This window comes from Parus major, chromosome 26 (genome assembly GCF_001522545.3).
Source record: "Parus major isolate Abel chromosome 26, Parus_major1.1, whole genome shotgun sequence".
Lineage (NCBI taxonomy): Eukaryota > Metazoa > Chordata > Aves > Passeriformes > Paridae > Parus > Parus major.
The window spans coordinates 246,534-269,597 of record NC_031795.1 but is presented as its reverse complement, the minus strand read 5'-3'; the positions used below and the strand labels follow the sequence as shown (position 1 = coordinate 269,597).

The window sequence follows — 23,064 nt, the reverse complement described above, 5'->3', positions numbered from 1 at the left end:
AATTCCATTTATATCTAAAAATGTCATTCTAGAGCTGTCACCTCATCCATGGAGATACTCCTGGCACCTTGGAGCAGAGCTCCAGGACACCTGGGAGCTGCCTCAGGTGAATCAGGGTTCAGGAATCAATCCCCCCTCTCTGGCTCCAGCCAGGGCTCCAGAGAACCCTCAGCTGTGCCTGCCATCAAACTGCTGCTCACAAGATTCAAAGCTGGAGAGGCAAAGCCTTACAGGAGTCTCCTCCTCATCCTGAGCAGGTTCCTGATCCCCCCAGTGCCCCCAGGCTGACACAAGAGCTCTGGCTCCCTTCTGACACCGTGCCACCCCAAAGGAAGGAGCCAAGACTCTTCCAAGCCCAGAAGACACAAAACTGGGCATTTCCTTGTGCCAGGCTGAGCCCCCAGCACAGCCAGCAGGGCCAGCGTGGGCTCTCCCCACAAAGCCTGCAAGCACTGAAGCAGAGTCCCCTTCAGTCCTGGCCCTGCAGGACACAGTCCCTGTCCCTCTGTCCCCAGCAGCCAGACACTGAGCTCTGCCCAGGGACAGAACGTGGCCTTCAAACCTCCCCGGGCACTGCTGAGCTCCCTCTGCACTTCCTGAGCATTTTCTGACCACTGGGCTATCACAGGAAATGCACGTCAGTGCTTCCAGGACTTGAGGGAGGTTTTGATTTACTGAGGTGTGAGGTTTGCTGGTTCCTTTATTTTCTGAGCATGAGCTGTGTTTAACCCCTTCAGAGCCACGTTGCTGTGCACAGGCAGTGCCTTGGCCTGGGCTCCCAGCACAGAGAATTTCCTTCCCACCTTCAGGGAGATGCTCCATGGCTCCAGGGCTGGGATTTCCAAGGTGGGATCCCAGAATTCCAGCTCTGTGCCAGCAGCTTCCCCCATCTGGGCAGATCTGCCCAGAGACACTCCCTGCTCTGCACTGCAGCCCCTCTGCTCAGGGCCTGTGGTGAACTTCATTAACATGCAATTAATTAAACCCTCCATTAATCTTCGTTCACCACAGCTAAAACAGTATTAAAACAATGTCAGAAAAAAGAAACCCAAACTTACTACACTCTAGAGCAGGTAAAGCTCTCAAAGATCCTGGAATGAAAACATGATTCACATAAAAGCACTGGAAAGCTACTCTGTAAACCACAGGCAGGTTTGTCATTCACAACTCTAAGTAGGACAGAGCAACACATACATCTCAAGACAACTGTTGCTCTCAAAAATTCTTATTTATTAAGAGCAGAAAGGAAATTTTGCTTAAGTTTTATACATAAAAAAGTAAACAGTAAATTTTTTTTCTTATAGTCTTTTCCACTGAAGAAAATTGAGAAATAAGTTGTCTTTTTAGATAATGTTTATTTAAAAAAATAAAATTAATTGACAAAGATACCACACTATTTTGCATGCCGGGTACCCCTTGGCTCGCAGGACCCTGTTCAGCATGAAACCGCTTTGTCACAAGCACAAACCACCCCAGCTTGGCTCCCACCTGGCAGCTGCTGCAGCCACACAACTTAGTGAGATATCTCTGGGTTTTTACCAGCTCAGGTCTTTAGTAAATAAATTTCAAGTGGACACTAAACAAGTATTTCACTAAGAGATGATGAAATATTAAAATTAAAAGCAAGTCAGATTGCAGCTGTAATTATACTACATTAGAAACTTCAGTTGGTGGGGGGATCCATTCACCATATAGAGATTAATTTGTAATCAAGGTAATTACAAAGACAGAGCATTTACTTCCTGCATGCTTTCCCAGGCTTGGAACCAACAAAGTTGACTACATGGAGAGTTGACTAGGGTGTACTTGGAATTCACTCTCTCAGGCAGGAGACTAGTTAAGGAGTGTTACTGATAACAAAGAAGAAAAGTTATACAACATTGATTATTATAAATTACTTTGTTCTTATCTGCTTTTAGCCTCAGTCTCCTACAAGTCTTCATCCATTCCTGTGGAAACCCAACTCCTCCTCCTCCTGCAGTCCCCCGTGGCAGCTCCTGTCCCTAGTGGTGGTTGGAGTGCGAGGGGCAGCCCTGGATGCGGAACACGTGGATGTGCAGGTGGGCAGCAATCTGGGTGCACACACTGACACAGTATCGGAGCAGGTCCAGCAGGGACAGCATCTGTGGGGAACAGCCATCCACAGTTACAGCCACATGTTCCTGTGGGCCCCACAGGGTGGGACACACCCCCAGACACAGCACTGAGCTCCACTGAGCTGAACCTCCAGCTCCAGGAACGACCACGGAGTCACAGCCTGGCCTGGGATGGAAGAGACCTCAGAGCCCGTCCTGCTCCACCTCTGCCGTGGGCAGAGCTTCCACCACACCAGGCTTCTCCAAGCCCTGTCCAACTTGACCTTGGACACTTCCAGGGATGGGGCAGCACTCCCTAAGGAGTTTCTAGGAATGCTGGGCTTTCTTCCAGCCTGAGACAAGACAGACTCTCAATTCTACAATCAGAAAGTGGAGAAGAATTACAGCAGCTACAGAGATCCTGTGAAATGTCCCATTAACTTTCAGTGGTGATAACCATACACACAACATCTTTTCACATCACATCAACACAGTTTTACTGAAAGGTTAACACTGTCTCTGTTCATTAAACTTGAGCATTTGTTAAGCCCAGGTAAGTTGAATTTAGGATGTTTTTCCTGATGGGTGCTGGCATCATGACAGACATTCCAGAGCTTGAGGCATAGCCAGAGCACCCCTGCATTGCCCATCACAGAGCCCCTGTTAACGAGGCAGCAATGCTCATCTGCAAAATATTCTAATCTAAGCTTTGAATATTTACTACAGTGCTTTGAAATTTTAAACTGTCAAAGTCATCAAAGTTGGAGTTTGAGTCCCAGCATCACCCCAGAGCCACCATATTTACCATTAACCCATGTCCCCCCCGTGCAACATCCAGACAGGTCTTGAACACTTCCAGTGACTCCACCACTGCCCTGGGCAACTTCTTCCAATGCCTGATTAACTCTTTCACCTTTTTTTTTTAAAACATCCAACCTAAACCTCCCCTGGCACAGCTTGAGGCCATTTCCTCTTGTCCTGTCCCTGTTCCCTGGCAGCAGAGGCTGACACCCATCCTGGCTGTCCCCTCCTGTCAGGGAGTTGTGCAGAGCCAGAAGGTCCTTCCTGAGCCTCCTTTTCTCCAGGCTGAGCCCCCCAGATGCTCCCTCAGCCCCTCCTGGGCCCCAGCCCCGTCCCCAGCTCCGTTCCCTTCCCTGGACACACCCCAGCCCCTCAATGTCCCTCTGGTCAGGAGGACAGGAGCACAGGGCACCACACTGGGTCCTCTGGACACACCGTGGCCACAGCAGCCCAGGTGCCACTGCCCACCCAGACACATCTGGGTTCAGGTCCAGCCACTGTCACCAGCACCACAAAACCCTTTCCCAGCCTTCCAGCCCCTCTTCTCCCAGCCTGGATCATGTCACGGGACTGTTGTGACCCGAGGACACGCTGCTCATGGATCCAGCCTGCCCAGATCCCTCCAGGAGATCCACATCCCACCCAAACTGGTGTTCTGCAAACTGACTGGGAGTGCCTCCATCCCCTCACACTGACCACCCCAACACCAAACCAGGGACACTGACCCTGCTCAGCCCTGCACCCCCTCCAGGGCATTCAGCTGGGCACACCCAACGTGGTGAATCAGTGCAGAGCTAATTAACAAAATGAGCCTGGACTCACCAGGGCAATCCAGAGGACAATATACTCATCAATAAAGCTGTTAAAATACTGGTCAAGGAACAGCAATGCTGGACCTATGAATGCTGTGTCATACAGATACATCTCACTCTTGGTCATGTGGGCAACCTGCAGTAAAAAAAAATGAGACATTTAAGAAATAAACACGTGCCAGCCAAGGCAGAGTGATTTCAGAATACAAAAAGCCAAAACCATAAAGTTCAAGCCACATCACTGCAAAATATCAAACACTCAAGTGGCTGCAGCAATATTGTTTGAACCACAGTGCTCCACAGCTACAGAGATGCAAGGTTTGCAGAGAGGTGTCTTTTATTAGAGCAGAGAATGTAGCACAGGAAAAAAAACTAACAAGTTTTCCAGCTTCACCTCTTCGTCCTGCCAGACACCAAACAGTGAAATGGAAGCAGACTGGTAAATTTTGAAGTTGAGCCTGAAAACAAAAACTCACAGCTGCTGGAGCTTCAAAATTCAAGGACACTTGGTGCTCCTCTCTCTCCACCTGTTTTTATCCCATTCCATAAGGATTCCATCTCTCTCTGTTTACAATTTGATGAACATTTTTGGTGTTCAGGTGTGCCCTTCCCACCTCCCTGTGTGCACAGAACCATCCCACACTCCATCCCAACTGCACAGCACAGCTGTGAGCACCAAACCAGACCTGCTAAGAAAGAAACTCTTCCTCCTCTATGAATTTAAACTCTTGCACTGTAAGTTAAGTCCAGCACTGACCCAGCTCACAGCAGCCCAACAGAGGCCTGCAGAACTGGGATGGTGTTTGAGGCAGGAGCTGTTTAACCCTCCTTCATTGACAGCTCTGTCCTTGTACAAATGTTAATTATTTTAACCCCTATTTACCTCCAGTTCTTCAAGGTAAACCCCCAGCAAGTGTTCCAAACCTCACCATCACCCCCACTCCTTCTGCCAAACCTCCCTCCCCTTTGTGCCTGTTCCAGCCCAACTCCTCACACGTGCACAAACACATTGCAAATGTGTTAACAGCTGGGGAAGGGGAGAACAGCTCTGAGCTCTTCTGATGCTGCCTGTGCAACTCCAGCATCAACTCCAGGTTCCCACTGCCCTCTCAAACAGAAAATGCTGCTCCTCCAGCCTACTTAAAGCAAAGCACGAGCATCTCTTCAGTGCACAAACACGTGGAAGGTACTCGGTGGAATATCCAGGGAGCCCCAAAATCTACAAAGAGCTCTCCTGCAAGGTTCTGGCACACTCACCACGAGTTTATTTGTGATCTTGGCAGACACAAAGCCAAAAGTCAGGATGTAGAGGCAGGGGTGCCTCTCAAAGAGCTGCACAGCAGATTTCTTGTAGATCATTGCAGCCAGGGCGATCACTGAGCCAATATGGAGAAAAGGTGAGAGGACACTTGTTCCCTATGGTGAGATTAAAACATGAGGTTAATAAAATGTGCACATTGCAAAGAAACCTCAAAGAGCCCCTCACATGGTGTGCAATGAGGGGTTAAAAATAAAACCACATTAGAAACATCTTTCTGAAAACTAGTGGTAAAAGGAAGAAAAAGCAGTGAAACTTGAGCACGCAGCAGCTGAGAAATGGTGGAAACTTTCTGGTGCTGGGGAAAAAAATCAGATTTTAGGCAGCAAGAACCATTGCAACAGAAGGTGCTTGTGTAGGCACCTCCACGTGTTCTTTTACATTGGTAATATAAATAATACAGATCTTTCAGAAAGATCAAACCCAGAATCTTCTTAAAAAATTTCCTTCTGAATGGATTTTTGCACAGGATTTTTCTACTAACTCTTCAGTGAGGGGTGTATTTGTATAATTCAGTTTATCTCATTAATTCAAAAACAAATATCGAAGTACAATGAGTACTTTAAATCAAAAACTTCAAAACTTTGACTCCTAAATCTACTATTGTTACACACACAATATTAACTTGTTTTCCCAAGCCAGCAAGGAGCTGAAGGGAAAACATTTCCATGGAGAAGGGATTAAACACAAACTGTGGCTGAAGAGAGATTGAGACAGAGATTAAACACAGAGATTGTGTTTAATCCCTTGGTGCTGAGGAGGAACTGGCAGCCCAAGGTACTCACTGCTATAGTGGATCCATTTTTGCCAACTCCACCCGTGAAGATCACACCAAAGTAGTTTGTACAGGAGAATATGGTTCCTGCCACAGTACAAAGAGCTGGGAATATTTTCACCTGAATATTCAATATTGGAATCTTAATGGAAGAGAGAAAAGAAGTTAAAATATGCACAAACTCAAATCTGGGTTAGTATTTCAGGTGCACTCAAACACTCCACTTTCCAACACAACATTTGCTCTTCTCTCTCTGCTACACAGAGATTGACATTTCTACAGAGAAAAACGTATTTTCCAAAAATCCTTCCATGAAGCTTCCAAGAAAGCCAGACTTGTGTTCAGTTACCAGAGAGGAGACAGCAAAAGCAGAGAAATGCACAGAAACCAAGAACTTGCTCTAAATCATTTCAGGGAAGAGAATCATCACCTTTCCTGAAGCTGCAGTCAGAATCAAACTGGGCAGAACAAGAGCCAGCTGGGATGGTCAGTACTGGATCCAACCTTTTGTGCAAGGCATGGCAAGCAAAGAGATCAGACAAGCCAGATCAGTGGCCCAGGAGAGGAAGGATGAGGTTGCTAAAGAGGGGAGAACGAGCACAGGTAGTGTCGAAAGTTTCCTTCATTTTTTAACAGTCATGTTTCAAGCAAAACAGGAAAAACTAGAAATGAAGAACAGTCCAAAGTAAACCACAGGAAATATGTTATGGAAGCAAGTGTTCAGTGGTAACTAACCAAAACTTCCCAACTGTATCTGTTCAACTGCTCAAAGCTCTTCCTTTGGGAACTGAAGCCACGGCACTCAACTGAATAAATGCTCGGCTCCCCAGGGAATCCAACCAGGAACACAAGCCCAGAGGAGATCAAGTTGCTTCTATTTTTCTTTTATTGCACTCTCAGAGTAGATTTCAGCAGGTTTATCATGGAATATTACCAGCTGGAAAGGACCCACCAGGAGCATCCAGCCCAGCCCCTGTTCCTACAGACATCCCAACAATCCCCCCCTGTGCCTGACAGCACTGTCCAAACACTCCTGAAGATCATTCCTGAAGATCCTCAATTTTCTACTCCATTCAGCAACTGAACCTCTTGGTCTTTTCAGGGCATGACTACGAGGCAGAGGAGCATTAACCCTTCCTGCCTTGTTCAGCCCACTCCCCAAACCCCACCCAGTTTCATGGCACTCATATATATTTCTCCCCTCTTAAGGCAAAAAAAAGGCATTTCCTACATGTAGAGAACTGTAGAGAAAGAATAAAGACAAAGAGAAGGCTTGAATTGCCAGACTGTAGCACTACTTGTGATCATCCATTCACGTCAGGAGGCTCAGGACTTCTCAAACTCTTCTAAAAGCAGCTACCTATGCTGACCTCTGCCTCAGAACTGATCCTTTGGTATTTAAAGAATGAGCTGGATTGACTTTTACAAGCAAAAGGACAGTAGCAAACTCCATTACAGGAGTCAGAAGATATTAATGTTGACATTTTCCCAAGACAAAGGGAGTTGGTTGGGAAAAACACCCTGTGAACTCCCAGCTACCACTAGAACACTGGAGAAGGATTCTCAGGGAGGAAGATAAGGCCACACAGTTGTAATAGTCCAGATTTGGGTTCTTCACACCCCCCTTTTGGCCTCCACAGCAGCTGAAGAAAAAATTATTGAGAAACAGCCACACACAGAAATTTGGCAGAGGAAAGCCAGGAGTGGATTAAAAAGTCAGCGCCTGCCGAAAAGGCAAAAGTGGTAAGCAGCAAAATCAAGCAAATATCAGATTACATTTCTTTTTTCCCTCTGAGTAGGGAGAGAGAGGGAAATGCTCATACAAAGTGGCACTGCAGCCCCTGAATCTTAACTCAGAGGACACTGGAAGACAGCCACAATTCCCTGTCTGGTATTCCACGTTCACTACAGCCCCTGCAGTTAATCTGCCCTTCCTGGTGATTCCAGGGCCTTCATCCAAAGCCACACACGGGCAGAACTTCCCAAAACCATGTCAGCAATGCAGAGAAGTATCACCAGTCACATCTTTTACAGGTAAATCATGTTCTCTGTTAAAGCCTCTGAGACTGATCACAGAGAGCTGCAGAATCCAAGTAAACCCTGGGAAAGAAGCGTTCCAGGCTGGACAGGGCTTGGAGCAACCTGGATTAGTGGAAGGTGTCCCTGTCCATGGCAGGGGGTGGGACTGGATGAGCTTTAAGGGTCATTCCAAACCATTCCACAATTCCAGATTTTGTCTGGGAAGAGCCCAGGCATGGCAATAACCAAGTGGCAGCAGTCAAAGGACGGAGTCGGGAGCGGTTGCCAGAGCCAGAATTAAAGCAAGTCTTGAATATTCTGCAAGAAAATTACTGCCAGGATTGCAGAGTACATTCCATCAGTTTTGTGCAGAATGAATTGGGATTTATAAAATAAGGTTAGGAGGAAATAGGCCAGAGCAGAGCCCAACTAAGGGCCCATGGAAGCAGCACGGAAGAGAGCACAGGAAGGGTTCCTCCAGGAGCTCCTCCTGTCCCCAGTGTCCCCAGGCAGCTGGGAACCGGAGTCCTCCTCACAGGGCTGCACCCAGCTGCAGTCTGGAGCTGTCCACACACACTGCAGTCACATCTGTCCAAGGAACAGCTTCCACAGGGCTGAACTCCAGCTTCATATTCCCAAAGTCTTGGTGCTTTTTCATATTCCACACTCTGGGGGAGAGAACTCCAGCAACTGCAGCACTTTCCTTGCTTCAAGCAGGAAAATATAAAATATAAAATCTATTAAACCAGTTATCCTAAGCTTCCTTGCTTTATTCACATGTCTCAAGTGATCCAAGATGGAGCCACAGTCAGCATCCCACAGGAATTAACCAGCTCCAGGAGCCTGGGAAGCAGCACTTAACAGGCTCTGAGGAGAATTTACACTGCAAGAAAGGAGGGGGTCAGGATAGGCACACACAGTTTCGTGGAAAAAAGGAAAGGTAATGAAAGCAGCAATTGCAAAAATCCACAACTCTGCATTTTGCCTGTTCACAGTGTTTTGCTTTCCCTGTGAAAAGTGGAATGTTTGAGTACACAAACACATTTACTCCATACTTCCCCCAAACAGAAGAAAATTAAAAATACCAAACCACCGATTTTGCAGTCACATCAAGAATTAAAGGATTAGAGAGGGCTGGGTGAGAAGGTGTTGTGTGATTTATTTTGCTCTGCAAACAGCAAATAACATTTATCTCTAAATGACCACAAAATCTCACTTGTTGAATTAAACAGAATTATCATGGGAGGCCTGATTCAGGTTGCTCTCTGGAGAAATGCTCCATTAAACCAACCAGACTAATTAAGTATTTTTGGGAGCTGCCTTAGGCAAATGCTGCTGCAACACAGAACTTCTGCTAGATTTCCAGATTTTGCTGAAAAGGGTTATTTAACAGACTATTTTAGAGTTGTTTAAGCTGTTTAATAACAAGAGACCCATTTCTAAGCTCACACAAACATCACTGAATTGTGGCAGAGGTTGCTCTAGCAGCACTTTCTCCCCTTTAATTTGTTTTTTTTTTTTTTAAGGAAACTGAGAACAGGAACTGAGAAATTCTCTTGGTAACAGAATATTACATTATAGCTTCATGGGGATGTTGGCCACACTAATATATCTGGAAAAATTGGCACCAATAAAATGATGTGTAGCCTCATTTTTATTTTCTAATCAGTCCTACCCACCCTCATTCCCTTTAGATGGTATTTACTTTGCAGTTTTTAGAATTAATTAAGGGTTTTGGGGTTTTAAGCACAAGCAGCAAAATCAGGATAGCCACAATTAGCTCATTTGGGATGGGTTCATTGCTCCCATTACACAGAGCAGATTAGAAATTCATCCATTTTTAAGCTTTTTAGGGACTTTTGGCCATCTCTTGGTGTTACTGAAATCAAGATTTATTTTTCCTTAAGAATTGCATTTGTCAAATACAGAGAGAAGACTGATAAACAGGAAGGAAAACTAGGAAAACCTTCCAGGAAATCAATGCTTTGGATTTTATTTCCAGTAAATTTATGTCTTTTTAATTTATGTATGCACATACCAGCTTTTCTGTGGACAATGCCATTTTGATAGATCAATGTGGCTTCTAATACTACTGCATTATTATTATTATTATTATTGTAATTATCATTAAACTGTCAGCTGACATGGCCTGGTAAGCCTATATCAACATATCTATATTATATATAATATATACATAATATAGATATAAATAAAGCATCTGCAGCCAGGCTGTGCCAGGAGCTCATTTCATCAGGATCATCTTAGTTTGAAAGGAAAAACCTGACAAATGGGGTTTTTTTCCCTTATACAAATCAAGAGTTATCAGCCACATTCAGGCCAAATTATCTACTGATGATTCCCAACTTCTCTCACAAGAGTTCCCCCAAATCCTCATCCCAGTTTAATATTCCTCCACTCTTTGTTGCATGGAATTAATTCAGGTTTTGGCCAGGATTTCACCTAAGTTCATGCAATGCTTGATTGCTTTTTACCTGCAGGTACAGAGTATAAAATAACCTCGTTTTAATGACTCTGGTACAGCCAGAATCCACAGTTAATTCTGAGGGATCTGGATAAAAAAATCTGTTTCCATTTATGAGGAAAAGTGAAACTTTCCTGCAGAAGTGAAAGTGTCTCGAGATGTGCAGGAGAACTTCAGTGACCACGGGATTATTACAAAGGATAAAATAAGAACATGAGCAAAATTACCAGAGATTGCCAAAAAGGTGGTCCTCCAATCACTGCCAGTAAATGCATGATTATTATGAAGATTTGTACTTCAGTCACATCAATTCTGATTAGGTATAAAAAGCCAAAAAAAAACAAAACAATGCAAAATTATTCAAAGCAATTTCAGTTATTCGCAAGCTCAGCGGAGCAACTCTGTCATGCACAGTATGAACACCCCAAAAGGCTGAGGAAAAGGAAAAACTCACAAGTAATTTAGAAGGCAAAAATGTATTTAGTTTTATTGTTCAAATTAAGAGCAATGCTGTGGTATAATTTTGTTTTCACAGTGTAATAACAGAAAATCCATTTTATCAACAGAACATATTGGAACTCTTCACTGCCCATTGGCAGCTGCAGAAATAAATATTCAGTTTTAACCTTGTCCACCAAAAAAAAAAAAGAATTTTGTACAGATGATAAAATTCTAAAAATGTATTTTTAACCCATATTATAGTCCCTGCCCTATTTTAATATGAATATTCTCTGAATAAGATCAAGCTTTGAAGAAACACAAATCCCTAAAGGGTTGATGGGAATGGTGCAGTGGCATCAAGAAGAGAAATCACTTCTGGTTCCAGCAGAGCCAGGATGTGATGCAGGAAGGAATGGGAGAAAACAGGGAATTTATGGCTTTGTTTTAAGGAGCATGAAAAGTCTAGGAGGTAGAAAGAGCAAAAAATGTGTATAGAAATGAATGCCAGAAACAGGAGTATATAAAAATACAAGTGAAATGAAGAGGATGGACTTGCTGGTGTGAGATACAAACATGGGGTGTATATATACACTACATATGTTATAAATAGGCATACACATTTTATACATCTATATATATGCATATCAATGTATGTTATATATAAAAAATATGTTATATATTTTATAGTCATGTAATAGTATCTTGCCCTGAAGTGCTACATCAAAAATAACCCTTCAAGTCAGTTTGAAACATTTCTGGCTTATCTTTATTTCCAACTAGATAATTCTACCTAAAAGACTCCAAATCCTGCACACACAGGATTTGCTGTGACAAAACCCTGCTGGTATCACCTGCACAGGGAAGGAGAATTATGGGCTGGGCTTTCCTCTGCCTGCCTGAAATCAGCTACAAGATGGAATTGATTTTCTCATCAGCTCAGTGTTTCTCTGCAGACTTTGCTTCAGGTTGGGAGTGGATCCTCTCATTTGAGGATCTCCAGTCTGGGCAGCAGCAGAGCCACAGCACAAGGGATAATTCTAAATCTGCACCTAAATCCTCTGGCAAACATCCCCTACTGCAATGAGATGGGTTTTAAGGTTCTTCCCAACCCATTCCATGAGTCTTTGCTTTGTCAATTTGCTTTTCACTACACAAACCTGGAGATGTGACACCCAGGAAATAACCTTGAAAGCTCTCCTCCATTAAATTTTCTCAATACCAACCCTGCAAGGCAATCACAACTGGCTGGGGGGAAAATTAACTTCCACTGAGCAAAGAATGTTCTAAAAGATCTCTGTTTTCAGTCCTGATACAAACAAATGGAGCCACTGAGGTACCTTGAAAGAAAAAAATAAAAATGCTCAGCAGAGATACACAAAACAACCAATTTAATGCAAATTTGTTCCTCCCAGCCCCTGAATCAGCATGGAAATGTGTTCTCAGCGTGTCCAGCCAAGGAAGGGCTGGAGCAGCTCCATTCCAGGAGTGCAGGAAGGTGTTTTAGCCCATTTCACTACTTCTGTCGGTCACCTAAAGAACAGAAAGAAACTGAGAAAGTTCACAGAAACAGTGACTAATAAATCATGGAGGTAACTCCAACTTGCAGCTTTCCTTGGACAGGAAACCAGGTTACTTCTGGCAGCAGAAATCTTATGCACAAAAAAGAAATGTCATGTGTGGAAACCGAAGTTTTTCTGCCAGACAAACCTTTGCACAAGGCTGAGAGTCCAACGAACACATGGGGAGCAGTGCCTGGACTGAGGTTAGGGAGACAGTTTTATCTTTACACAGCCATGGCACAACCTTTACTCCCCTGCCCAGGGCTCTGCCCTTCCAACTCAAACAGAAACACCAGCAGGCAGCCAAGGATATTTGTCAAAATCTCCTCCTTGACTTACAGGAAGAATCTCCCATTGTAGAACAAATACAAATCTTAACTTCAGTACCACCTTAATATTCTGGATTTTCAATGGCTCCTTAAAACAGAAAATAAAAGCATTAATACCTACTGAGGAGAAACTAACCAAACTATCACCTAAAGAAAGCATAAATTCTCAATCCTGAGGAGGAAAAAGTCCTGGGAACATCCCATGCTCATTAAAACCACTGTCAGATGACTTAAAAGGACAGGTTTTATATCAGTAAAGCACATGCCTGGTGCTGGAATTATCATTTTTTCTCAGGATGTCAAGTGGCCTCTGGACAGAAATGTAAGAACCCAGAAATGCACAGGCAGCTTCTCCAAGCTGGACTGCAGAAGGGAGAACACCTGGAAGCAGAAGGTGGTGGAAGGAGGACACTGTTCCTTCTCTGGGTTTAACCTGAATTCAAGGTAACTGTGCAGGCCCAGGATGATGAACCAGATACATCTCTGATGCTGCTGCATGGAGAACTCATCCCAAGCTCCTGAAAACCTCACCACTTTCTTCCCCCAGAACACCTGCTCAGCCCCACCTTCCCTCCCGTGCCAGCACCTCCTTCCATCAGTGGAGTTGGGAGATTGGTTTGGCTACAAGGATCCAATGAAAAAGAAGAAATTCCTGTCCCAGTTCCCAGACCATCATCTTTCCTGGTGGTTTTTTTGTGACTTTGGGAATTCTGGGGGCCCTGGGGAGAGGGCAGGGAAGATCTGCTCAGCCCCTGGAAGCCACACATCCCAAAAGTGGGTCCTGGTGGGACTTGGTGGCTTCAGGAAAGGAATAAATGGGAATGACAGACAAGCAGATTGCTACCAGCCTTGACAGAAGTTCTAAAGAGCCCCTAAAATGAAAAATAAGTGAAAGTATGCCATTATAAACTGAAGCAATAATGTTTTTATTCAAGAGACGTGAGCAAAGCAGTGTCTGAACTGTCTGAAAAGCATTAACAGGTCAGGAGATCAAGAGGACATTCTTACACCTAAATGATTCATTTGGATTTATGCACTGTATCCAGGTAAAATGAACTAGCAGCCAAAAAAATCCATGAACTGCCTCAGTCACCAGTGTTTTGAACCTCTGGCAGAGCTGGGAAGTACCAAATGAAATGGGAAGGCAAAGGCAGGGCTGCAGGAAAGCACTTGCTCCATTTGGATGGAGACCAAGCAATGTCTTTCTTTTTGGGGGAAAATGCACCCAACTTGTTTTAGTGGATGGGGAATTTATTCACAACGCAAGGTGATAATATTCCTGGTTAGATATGAAATCATTAGTTCCATATTTTATTCTACATCAAGTTCCTTGCATATTCAAGTGACTCTCCCATGGTAAACATTAGAGAGAACAATTCTGGAGTAATGGATCATTTATCAAATTATAGTAAAAAAACAAGGGAAAAAAAGTAGAAAATAGGGAAAGGCCTTTGCTCCTGCAGACTGCCTCATTTAATTACTATAATCACATTTAATTACATACAAGCAGGTACCACACACAGAGCTGTAAGAAAGCAAAACCATTTCAAAGCAAGAAGGGAATCAGCCAGTTCAAAGATTCTATTTTCAACTTGTGTTTGTATTTATTTACTCATTTAAATACTACAGTGGAAGTCCTAAGAAAAAACAAATGGGAAGAGCAAGCAGCATGAATTCTGCAAGGGTTTCTAAAAGCCTCTGAACTGGGATATTTTTATTAAGTGGGTTATTTTCAGGCATCACTGGAGCCATACTTCCCCTCAACCTGACAGCTTTGCTGCCTGGTGTTTCCTGCCAACTGAGTCATGTCAGCAGTGCTCAGACACTGACACTGTGCACATTGTGTGGAGGAGCACTAAGCCCCACAAGATGGAGAAAATGAAACAAACCCTTTTCCCAAGACATTCCCACACTACAATAGATGGACGGAAAGTTATTGTACAAGTTCAGCAGACACAAAGAATCACCTTCCAAAAATCTCTTACTCAAATAAACCAGGGGCTTTTTCATCTTTTATAAAATAAACAGAAGACCCTGAATTGAGGTTGAAGATCAGCAGGAACATCCAGGCAAAGAACAAGAACAAAGAGCTGATGCTAACAACAGAGCAAAGAGCCAAGACTCAATATTTAACAAACTAAAATGCCCAGACAGAACATCCAGTGGCATGGCTGGGGAGAAGATTCCCAATAACACTGACAAGGACTGGTTCTGCAGCAAATGATGTTAGGGAAGAATAACCAGCAGTGCTGTGTGAGGCAGGGACAGGGTCAGGCAGTGTCAGCATTGCACTGGAGGTAAACCACAGGCTGAAAACCAGAATACACAAGGATTTCATTCCAGTGAAGTCAGGGAAGCACAAGAGTTGTGAGTTTTAAAATGCACATTTTGGCCCTCACTCCCTATCTGCCTAAACTCACAAAACAGCAGAATTCCTGCAGAGCTTCCAGGGCCAGCTGCAATTCCCGTGGTGACACTGTCATCCATCAGTTCTCCTGCACACATTGCAGTGTTCTCCTCTCCTGAGCCTCCTTTTCCTGCTGTGACAAACTGAAATGCAGATTATTTGCCAGTCTTCAAACGTGTACAGCCTTCCCAGGTAAGAGAGGAAGGAGAGAACCCTGGCCTGGTTTGAGTTAGAAGAGACTCAAAGCTCATCCCATTCCACCATGGGCAGGGACACCTTCCCCTAGCCCAGGTCACTCCAAACCCCGTCCAGTCTGGCCTCAGACACTCCCAGGGGTAGGACAGGCACAGCCTGGGCAGGGCATCCCCACCCTCACAGGGAGGAATTCCTTCCTTCCTTCCTTCCTTCCTTCCTTCCTTCCTTCCTTCCTTCCTTCCCACTATCCCATCCATCCCTGCCCTCTGGCACTGGGAAGCCATTCCCCCTGTCCTGCCACTCCATCCCTTGTCCAAAGCCCCCTCCAGCTCTTTAGGCACAGGAAGAAGCTCGAAGCTCTCCCTAGATTCCTTCCTTCTGCAGGCTGAACATCCCCAGCTCTCCTAGCCTTTCCTCATAGGAGATTTCCACCCCTATAATCACTTTTGTGGCCAAATATTGTCACATTATTATCATATTATCATTATCAAATATTGTCATATTATTATTTTAACATTTTGTTTTCTAAAGAAGGCTGAGTGGTCTCCAGATTGAATCATCCTCAACACCTTAATTTTCAATTTGTCTGTATCACATATAGAACATATATATATATATATATATATATATGTAGTGCTAAACTGTATTAAAACAGCCCAATTCTGGTCTTTGAAAAATCACCAAGGCAAAATGTTCCAAAACAAAGTCATATTCCAACAGTACAAGAACTGCAGGGTGACACTGCAGAGAGAAGGAGGCAGGGCTGCAACTCTGGCACTTCAGGTGTCAGTGTGGGGAATAATGAAGTAAACCTATTTTGATTCCCAAAATATTTTTATTTTCCAGCTTTTTAAGCCTTCAGGTTCTTCTGAATAATTTCCCCATTGGCTACAGGGATAAGCAAACTTCATTAACAATTTAAGACATTTTTCCCCTCCCTGGTGAACACAAAACTTCCCTGCCCAGCCAGTACAAGGTTTAGCTGTGCAGCAAGAATTTGAAGCTGCTCACTTCATACTGTCCCAGATCCTGTATTATTTTCAAGACAGGGTTATATTATTATATTTTCTCAGTACAAATGTTTATCACATGAAACAGCCAGAGTATGAATATGCATTTTCTGTAGCTTAGCTGTCTGAGATGGGCAATACTGACCTAAAAATCTGTTGTGTGGGACCTCTGAGTGTGTAAATAAGTGACTGTGTCTGAGCAAACCACCTGGTAGCAGCAGCACCTTCAGCTGTGAGTTAAGGCTAAAACTAAAGATGCCAGAAGGCATCTGAAATTGCTCATGCCAGAATTTAAACAGATTTAGAAGTCTGTGCTGTAACTCAGTGCTGAGAACTGGGTTAAAGTGTGAGGAGACCTGTCAGAGCTGGGGCTCTGTCTCAGGAGCCAGTGACAGGAGCCTGAGGGACAGGACAAGGGGAAGCAGGTTCCCAGCTCCAGAGGCCAGGGATGGATGAGACACTGGGAAGTTCCTCCCTGTGCAGGTGGGGAGGCTCTGGCACAGGCTGCCCCATGCCTGGAGCATCCAAGGCCAGGCTGGACACCGGGGCTTGGAGCACCCTGGGACAGTGGAAGGTGTCCCTGCCCAAGGGAGGGGCTAGAATGGGATGAGCTTCAAGGTCCCTCTAAACCAAACCATCCTAGGATTTTGTGAAAATGCCCTGCCTGGCCCATCTCCTCACACCCAACTCCCCAGCTGGCTGTAAAACCAGTATCACCAGTATCTCCAAAGGCCTCCTTTGCCTTTGCAGATGGACATCTCCAGCAGCTCCAGCTCCTCTGCACCTGCCCTTCCCCTCTCTCCCATCCCATGGCAAATTGTCCTACTCCAGTTCAAACAATCCCATCACCCAATCTGAGTTATCTCCACCCCACATCCATCACCCCAGGGAAGGAGTTCAGAACTCTCAGTGTCTCAGAACTCTGATTTGATAATTTTTCCTGCCCTCAGCGAATCCTTGGTCAGTTGAGATGCTGATATCACAGGCTAAAATCTTGATTGAGGCTCTTCCTTCCTTTGGACTAGTGCTTGCTAAATTACCATTTCCTGACACTATTTCCAGCCTTTCAGAGATTATGAACAAAGGATTTGAAAAATTAAGTCACTGGTGTCACCTAACTCCCCTCAGAGCTCCCAGGGCCAGCTGGATTTACCAGATTGCTGATGGTGCTGCATCTAAAGCAGAGCCAGTAATTCATCTTCCTAAAGGACTTCCTGAAAGCAGAAATTTTGCTCTGCTATTACATGAAAAAACAAAGAAACTATTAGAAAATAATTAGCATCAACACAGGTTTAAAAAGAACTATGTAAACCAACCACCAAAAAAATAACCTCACTTCTGCTTAACATCTGATGCAGTTCTAAGAAAGAGATCAAAAAGCTTAGATCCTCAAATATTTCAAAGAAAAGTCCAGGATAAAAATTCATCAATAATAATCATAATCCATGAGATATTTCAAGGAATGCAATTCATTCACTTCTAATGATAATATTTTATTGAGAGGGGACCTCACCCACATACAATGTATTAGGGAAACAAAGAAAAGAAAAAGAGGTAAAATAAGGAAGAGAAAGTCCCTCCTAAGGCTAGCAAAGTAGATGGGAGAAGGATTTATTTAGCACAGGCATAAGGAAAAGCATTCTGAAGATAAAGACAAGATGGAAAGGAAGTTACTTTAAGAAGCTACAAGCACAGGGATCAAGCTGCACAACTTAAACCAGATATTTTTAACCAGACTTTTTAAGTTATTACACAAGGCACAGTTCCCTGAAAGAGACAAGAAATTCTCCTTTTTTTGGTGGAAAGGTATTGAAGTGGCAGCAACAAAAGAAGCTTTTTTAAAAAGTAGTTCCAACTACATTATTTTACATCCATACTTCGAGCTGCTTCCACAGCCTTGCTTGGACTTTAGGTGAAGCCAACACTGTGGTAAAAGTTTGATTTAAACTTTGGTTAAACAGACAGGTTTTGCTTTGGTTTCATATAAAATGTGACGCTTTCAAAAACACTTGTTTCCAGTTAAATCAGATTTTTCCTATTCATTCAAACATTTTTCCTCCTTGTATTAAGCAGCAGGATGCCCTGGAGCAGCTGCTTTCCTCAGAGCAGTGCATGCCAAAGGTGCTGCCCTGCTCAGGCCTCCAGCAAAGGCTTTACCGTGCGATTCCAGAAGCAGGGCCCCAGCGTTCCCGTGAGGAGCTGGATGGCTACTGTGCAGAGCATGGACTCTGTCACATCAAATCTATGTGTGAGAACAGAAACAGTTCAGAACCTTCTCCTCAGCACTCCTCTGCAGGCAGGAATAAAATCTGACAAAATCCAGGCTCTGGGTGATTCAAAGGGCAGGTCAGGGAAGGGATTCACAACCACAAAACCCAGGAGTATTATTGAATTAACAAAACATTTCTAACCCACATAGAAAATTTACACATTTAAATCTTCACTCAGAACTTCTGCAATTTACAGTTTTACCGTATCACTCCAGCACATAAGGAAAAACAATCATTTGATGTGTGCATGAGGAAATAAATTAAAATCCTTGCTCTGAGTCACGGTGAATAAAATCCATAATCAAGCAGAATGCAGGACTCTCATCTCCTGATCTCATGTTCATGTCTGCAAGTGACACTGAATATATGTATTCTTTAGCTGAAGATGCTCCTGCATCTTTTAGTGGAGCTGAAATGCAGATTGTATTTCAGTTTGGCACCTCTGAGGGAAAGGAAGAAGTTTCATCTCCCTCCTCAGGCAGCACCTTGGCAAATAATGCTCCAAGAAGTGACCCTGCTCAGGGGTAATCACCCTCCATTCTGTATATATTTATTTCTCACCCCTGACAGAAAGGGATGAAAAAATGTGCTGGAGCCAACAAAGCCACCCTTTCTCCTAATACAAATCTGCATTTTACCACAACAAAAAGGTTTTAAAATGGCATGAAATTTTAAAAAATCAAACCATCTAGTATAAAAAGAAAATAACTCAGCAGCAGGGTCAGCCAGAACACAGACCCTGTTTATTGCTGCTCTTATCAGAGTGTGCTGGAACAGACACTCACCATGCCAAGGGATTAAAAATGGGCAGAAAGGTCACGGTGGCCCCACTGCAGGGCTCAGGTGCAGTGATAATACACAGACACCATGCCTGAACAGAGGGGCTGCTGAACTTCAGCCTGAAAAGCTTTTTCAGTTTAATTACCACAGCACAGAACAGTAAATAGTAAGTACACTGGTGATTTTTAGCTACTGCTAAAAACCACCACACAACAATAGTTGGTATTTTAGGGAACAGAGGAGGAATTGTCCATGTCCAAGCCCCACATCTACTTTGGTGCCTCACAACAGCTGCAGTTTCTATTCCCTTTTTCCTATGTTATTTTAGGTGATATTTGTAATTCAGACATGGATCCATTTTTTTAACATTATCTGGGAAGTTTCAGAAGGGACATTGACCTTGGCATGTGCTTCACTCCACAGAGATGCTGCCACTGACAATCCCCCTGCCTGCTCTGCTGGGAACCTGTCAGGCTCCTGAGTCTGAAGCCAATTAACACCCAGGAGACTTGTGCTGCATGCAGAATATTCCCTTCTCAGTGCTGATTTATTGAGTGTATTCCATGGGCAATTCCTAAAGGCCCCAGTTGACTAAACAAGGCATCAGACAATTCAAGAGCCACCGCTGGCTCAGGGCTCAGAGACAGCTGCAGTCAATCCCTTCCTTGTGCTAACAGGGAACCCAAACTGAACTCAAATGGAGAGATGTCCAACAGGAAACAGACACTTACCCTGGAGATGGCCCTGAAATCAAGTCAATCAGTAGCTGATCTAATACAGCTTTTTAAGGCTGTGTCAAACTACCAGGGAGGTTTATGCACCATCCTCCCCTTCCTCCCTCAACACACAGAACTCCCAAATCACAGCAGACAAGAAAAACACTCCTGCCTCAACAGAAGTCACAGAACTGGAAAAACTCACAGGGATCCATCTACCAGTTAATGCTCTGGTCTGAAAAATGATGATTCTTCCATCTGTTTTGTCTGTATCTACTGAGCGTGCAAGTGGGATTACTAAGGCTGGGCAATGAACTGGGAGTCTGAGCAGAAGACAAAGAACTGTTTTCTTAAGGGAACCACAGCAGCAAGAAAAGAATGTTTAACATCAGAACACAAGAGAAAGAAAAACTGAGAGTCACATGCTAGAAGTACAAATGCTTAGTTATAAAGTTATTAGAGTTTTATCCTAACTCATTACAATCCTGCAGTTTCACTTGGATGCAATGAAATACAATAGCATGAATAAAGCAAACTGTACAGAAAAAATGAAACATGAATTAGAATTATTTCCAGCACCAGGAAATTCATGTTGAGGAAAAAATAATATTAAAAATGGGCCATCAGCCCCTTTCCTCATGATTATACACATCCAGTATGTAAATATTTCCTTCTGCTGCCCACAGAGGTACACAGAAGTTGCACAGGTCAGGCAATAGCCATGTGTTTGTTATGTTGTAGCTCATTATTTCACAGAGCAGTGACAACTCCAAGGATTTACCAGAACAATCAGGAGCAGTATCTCCACACGTGACCAATGGGATCGTGGCTGAAAATGTTGTTGAATGACTTGTGGGAGAGGAAGATGTGGGAACCACCCCCACCCTGTTCCAGGAACCCCCAGCAGGTTCCTGAGACACTGCCAGTGTGACTGAGGGAGCAGGAGGTGCAGCAGCCACCACAGAGAGACCAACACATCCTGCTCACAGAGAACCCAACATCCCCTGACATCACCAGAGGCTCTACTTAACCTCAGACTCTCCTCTGTAAATAACCTGGGTGTAAAAGTTCTCAAAGCACTGCTGGAAAGTTTAAACTCTGCAATCATGGGGATTATTGCCTTATCTCAGACAGGGGATCCTGAGGTTGTTTCCAGGAGCAAGAACTCAGTGTGCTAAATTCTGACTTGGAAGGTTTCCATCCCTGTATTTCAGTATTTGGTGTGTGCTGTCTATGCAAGAGCAAACACCAACTCCTCCTCTGCTGAGGCTGAAGAGGAAGGTTGGCTTAGCTGCTTTCTGAAATCCAGCCCCATTTCCTCACCTCTCCTTTGTACCTCAGCAGCAGCAGTGGTGACAGGGCTCAGCTGAACCAGCCCATTATCCCACAGGCTCTTGGGCTGTACAGCTGCTCCAGAGTCACTGGACAGGAATGCTCCCCCAAATTCTCCAACTCTCCTCGAGAAAGGCTGTTTTGTTCAGCAGCCTGAATTGCTTTGCTTTCTCTGGAGATTATTATTCAAACAGCAAAGCAACCACTTTTCAGTTATATGAAAGGTGGTAAAAACAGATTCTTCCTCTCAGATTTATGATATTCTTTTGTGAAGCCTCCTTGGAAACTAATTTCCATCTCATTGTGTCTATATTTACACATACATACACCTGTAATTCCTACCATCACCAACTTTAGATATTTTAATTAAAAAACGTTGTAATAAACCAGATAATGCAGTAACTTATGGGAGAAATGCTGGAGACCATGGTACAGCAGCACCCTCATGTCTCTGGATGGACCCTTGAGTGCTCAGTGCCCACTGGGTTTTCTCAATAAGATTCAGCACCTCCAGCACTTCCATCATGAAGAAGTGCACTGAGTAGTTTTATCTCATGTCTCAAGAAAACACCCAGGTTGAACAAGGGGGAATGGCTTCCCACTACCAGAGGGCAGGGTCAGATGGGATATTGGGAAGAAATTCTTCCCTGTGAGGGTGGGGAGGCTCTGGCACAGGCTGCCCCATGCCTGGGAGCATCCAAGGCCAGGCTGGACACTGGGGCTTGGAGCCACCTGGGATAGTGGAAGGTGTCCCTGCCATGGCGGGGGTGGAACTGGATGGGTTTAATGTCTTTTCTCACTCAGCCAATTCCATGATTCTGTAATTCTGAGCTGCTCTGCAGAATCCCAATCTGACAGGGATGGATGGCTCAGAGCCCCTGGATCTGGGACAGTCCCTGCAGTCAAGCTGTCCCCTGACCTTGAGCAGGAAACATCCTGAGCCTGCACACACTCACTTCTCCTCCAGTACTGCCTGCAGGGAACAGAACCACTACTGAATCCAACTGGGATCACCTTGGATTGGGGAAGAACCAGGGGATCACAGCTGGGTTCCAGATAACATCAGGAAAATCCTCTCAGGATCTGTATTCCCTATCATCCTGCACCATGTTCCTGCAGTACATCACATCTGCTTCCACAAGGACACGTGGCAGTCCATCACAGCTTGGCAGTTTGATTTCTGGGATATGCAGGAAAAAATTCTGTTTCCAAAGCAGAGGTGGCCCAGTGATGGCACAGCTGCCCCAACACATGACTCAGCTCATCCTGTGCTGAAGCACTGCAAATCCACAACCCAGACAAACCAATTCCTGTGCTGGAAACCAGGTCAGGAGAACCAAGTCATTATCTGGCCTGTTTCAATACTAAGTGTCTCTCTGTCATTCAAAATCCTCTTTTTAAATGTGCTGAGTATTCCTGTTGTTCTGCAAGATCATTCCCAGATCAGGTGTTTCACTTAAAACTTCTGCATTTAACTCTATCCCTGCCAATCCCTGTTGCCTTTGCACTGCTGATATCCTTACAGTGACTCTCCAGGAGCCTTCTCCACTGGCCTTGGGACACTTCCTGCTTCCTCTTGGGGAATTTTTAAGCTATCCTGACCTCTAGCTATTATTTGAGCTGCTCAGCCAACACCAGTTGTTTTTTGAAGAGTGCAGTTCCAGAATCTAATGGAATTAGTTCCAGGATCTAATGGAATTATGTGATCATTTGAAGATGGAGACAGATCACAGGACTTTATTG

At 44.3% G+C, this 23,064-nt stretch overlaps 1 protein-coding gene across 3 annotated transcripts in view; it reads right to left on the bottom strand.

Annotated features, from left to right (window-relative positions):
* Positions 1-1,335: 1,335 nt before the first annotated feature.
* The window catches only part of CEPT1 (choline/ethanolamine phosphotransferase 1), a 32,136-nt gene continuing 10,407 nt past the window's right edge, over positions 1,336-23,064 (bottom strand). For 2 of the 3 annotated variants that reach the window (XM_015650594.3, XM_015650593.2), the window contains exons 5-9: positions 10,510-10,594; positions 5,792-5,923; positions 4,946-5,104; positions 3,699-3,824; positions 1,336-2,123 (exon numbers count right to left, since the gene is read on the bottom strand). In XM_015650594.3, the coding sequence (XP_015506080.1) occupies positions 2,004-2,123; positions 3,699-3,824; positions 4,946-5,104; positions 5,792-5,923; positions 10,510-10,594 (622 nt within the window). In that variant the 3' untranslated portion in view covers positions 1,336-2,003. Of the gene's footprint in view, positions 2,124-3,698; positions 3,825-4,945; positions 5,105-5,791; positions 5,924-10,509; positions 10,595-18,380; positions 18,466-23,064 lie in introns of all 3 variants that reach the window. The other variant, XM_015650595.1, reaches the window with a different exon arrangement.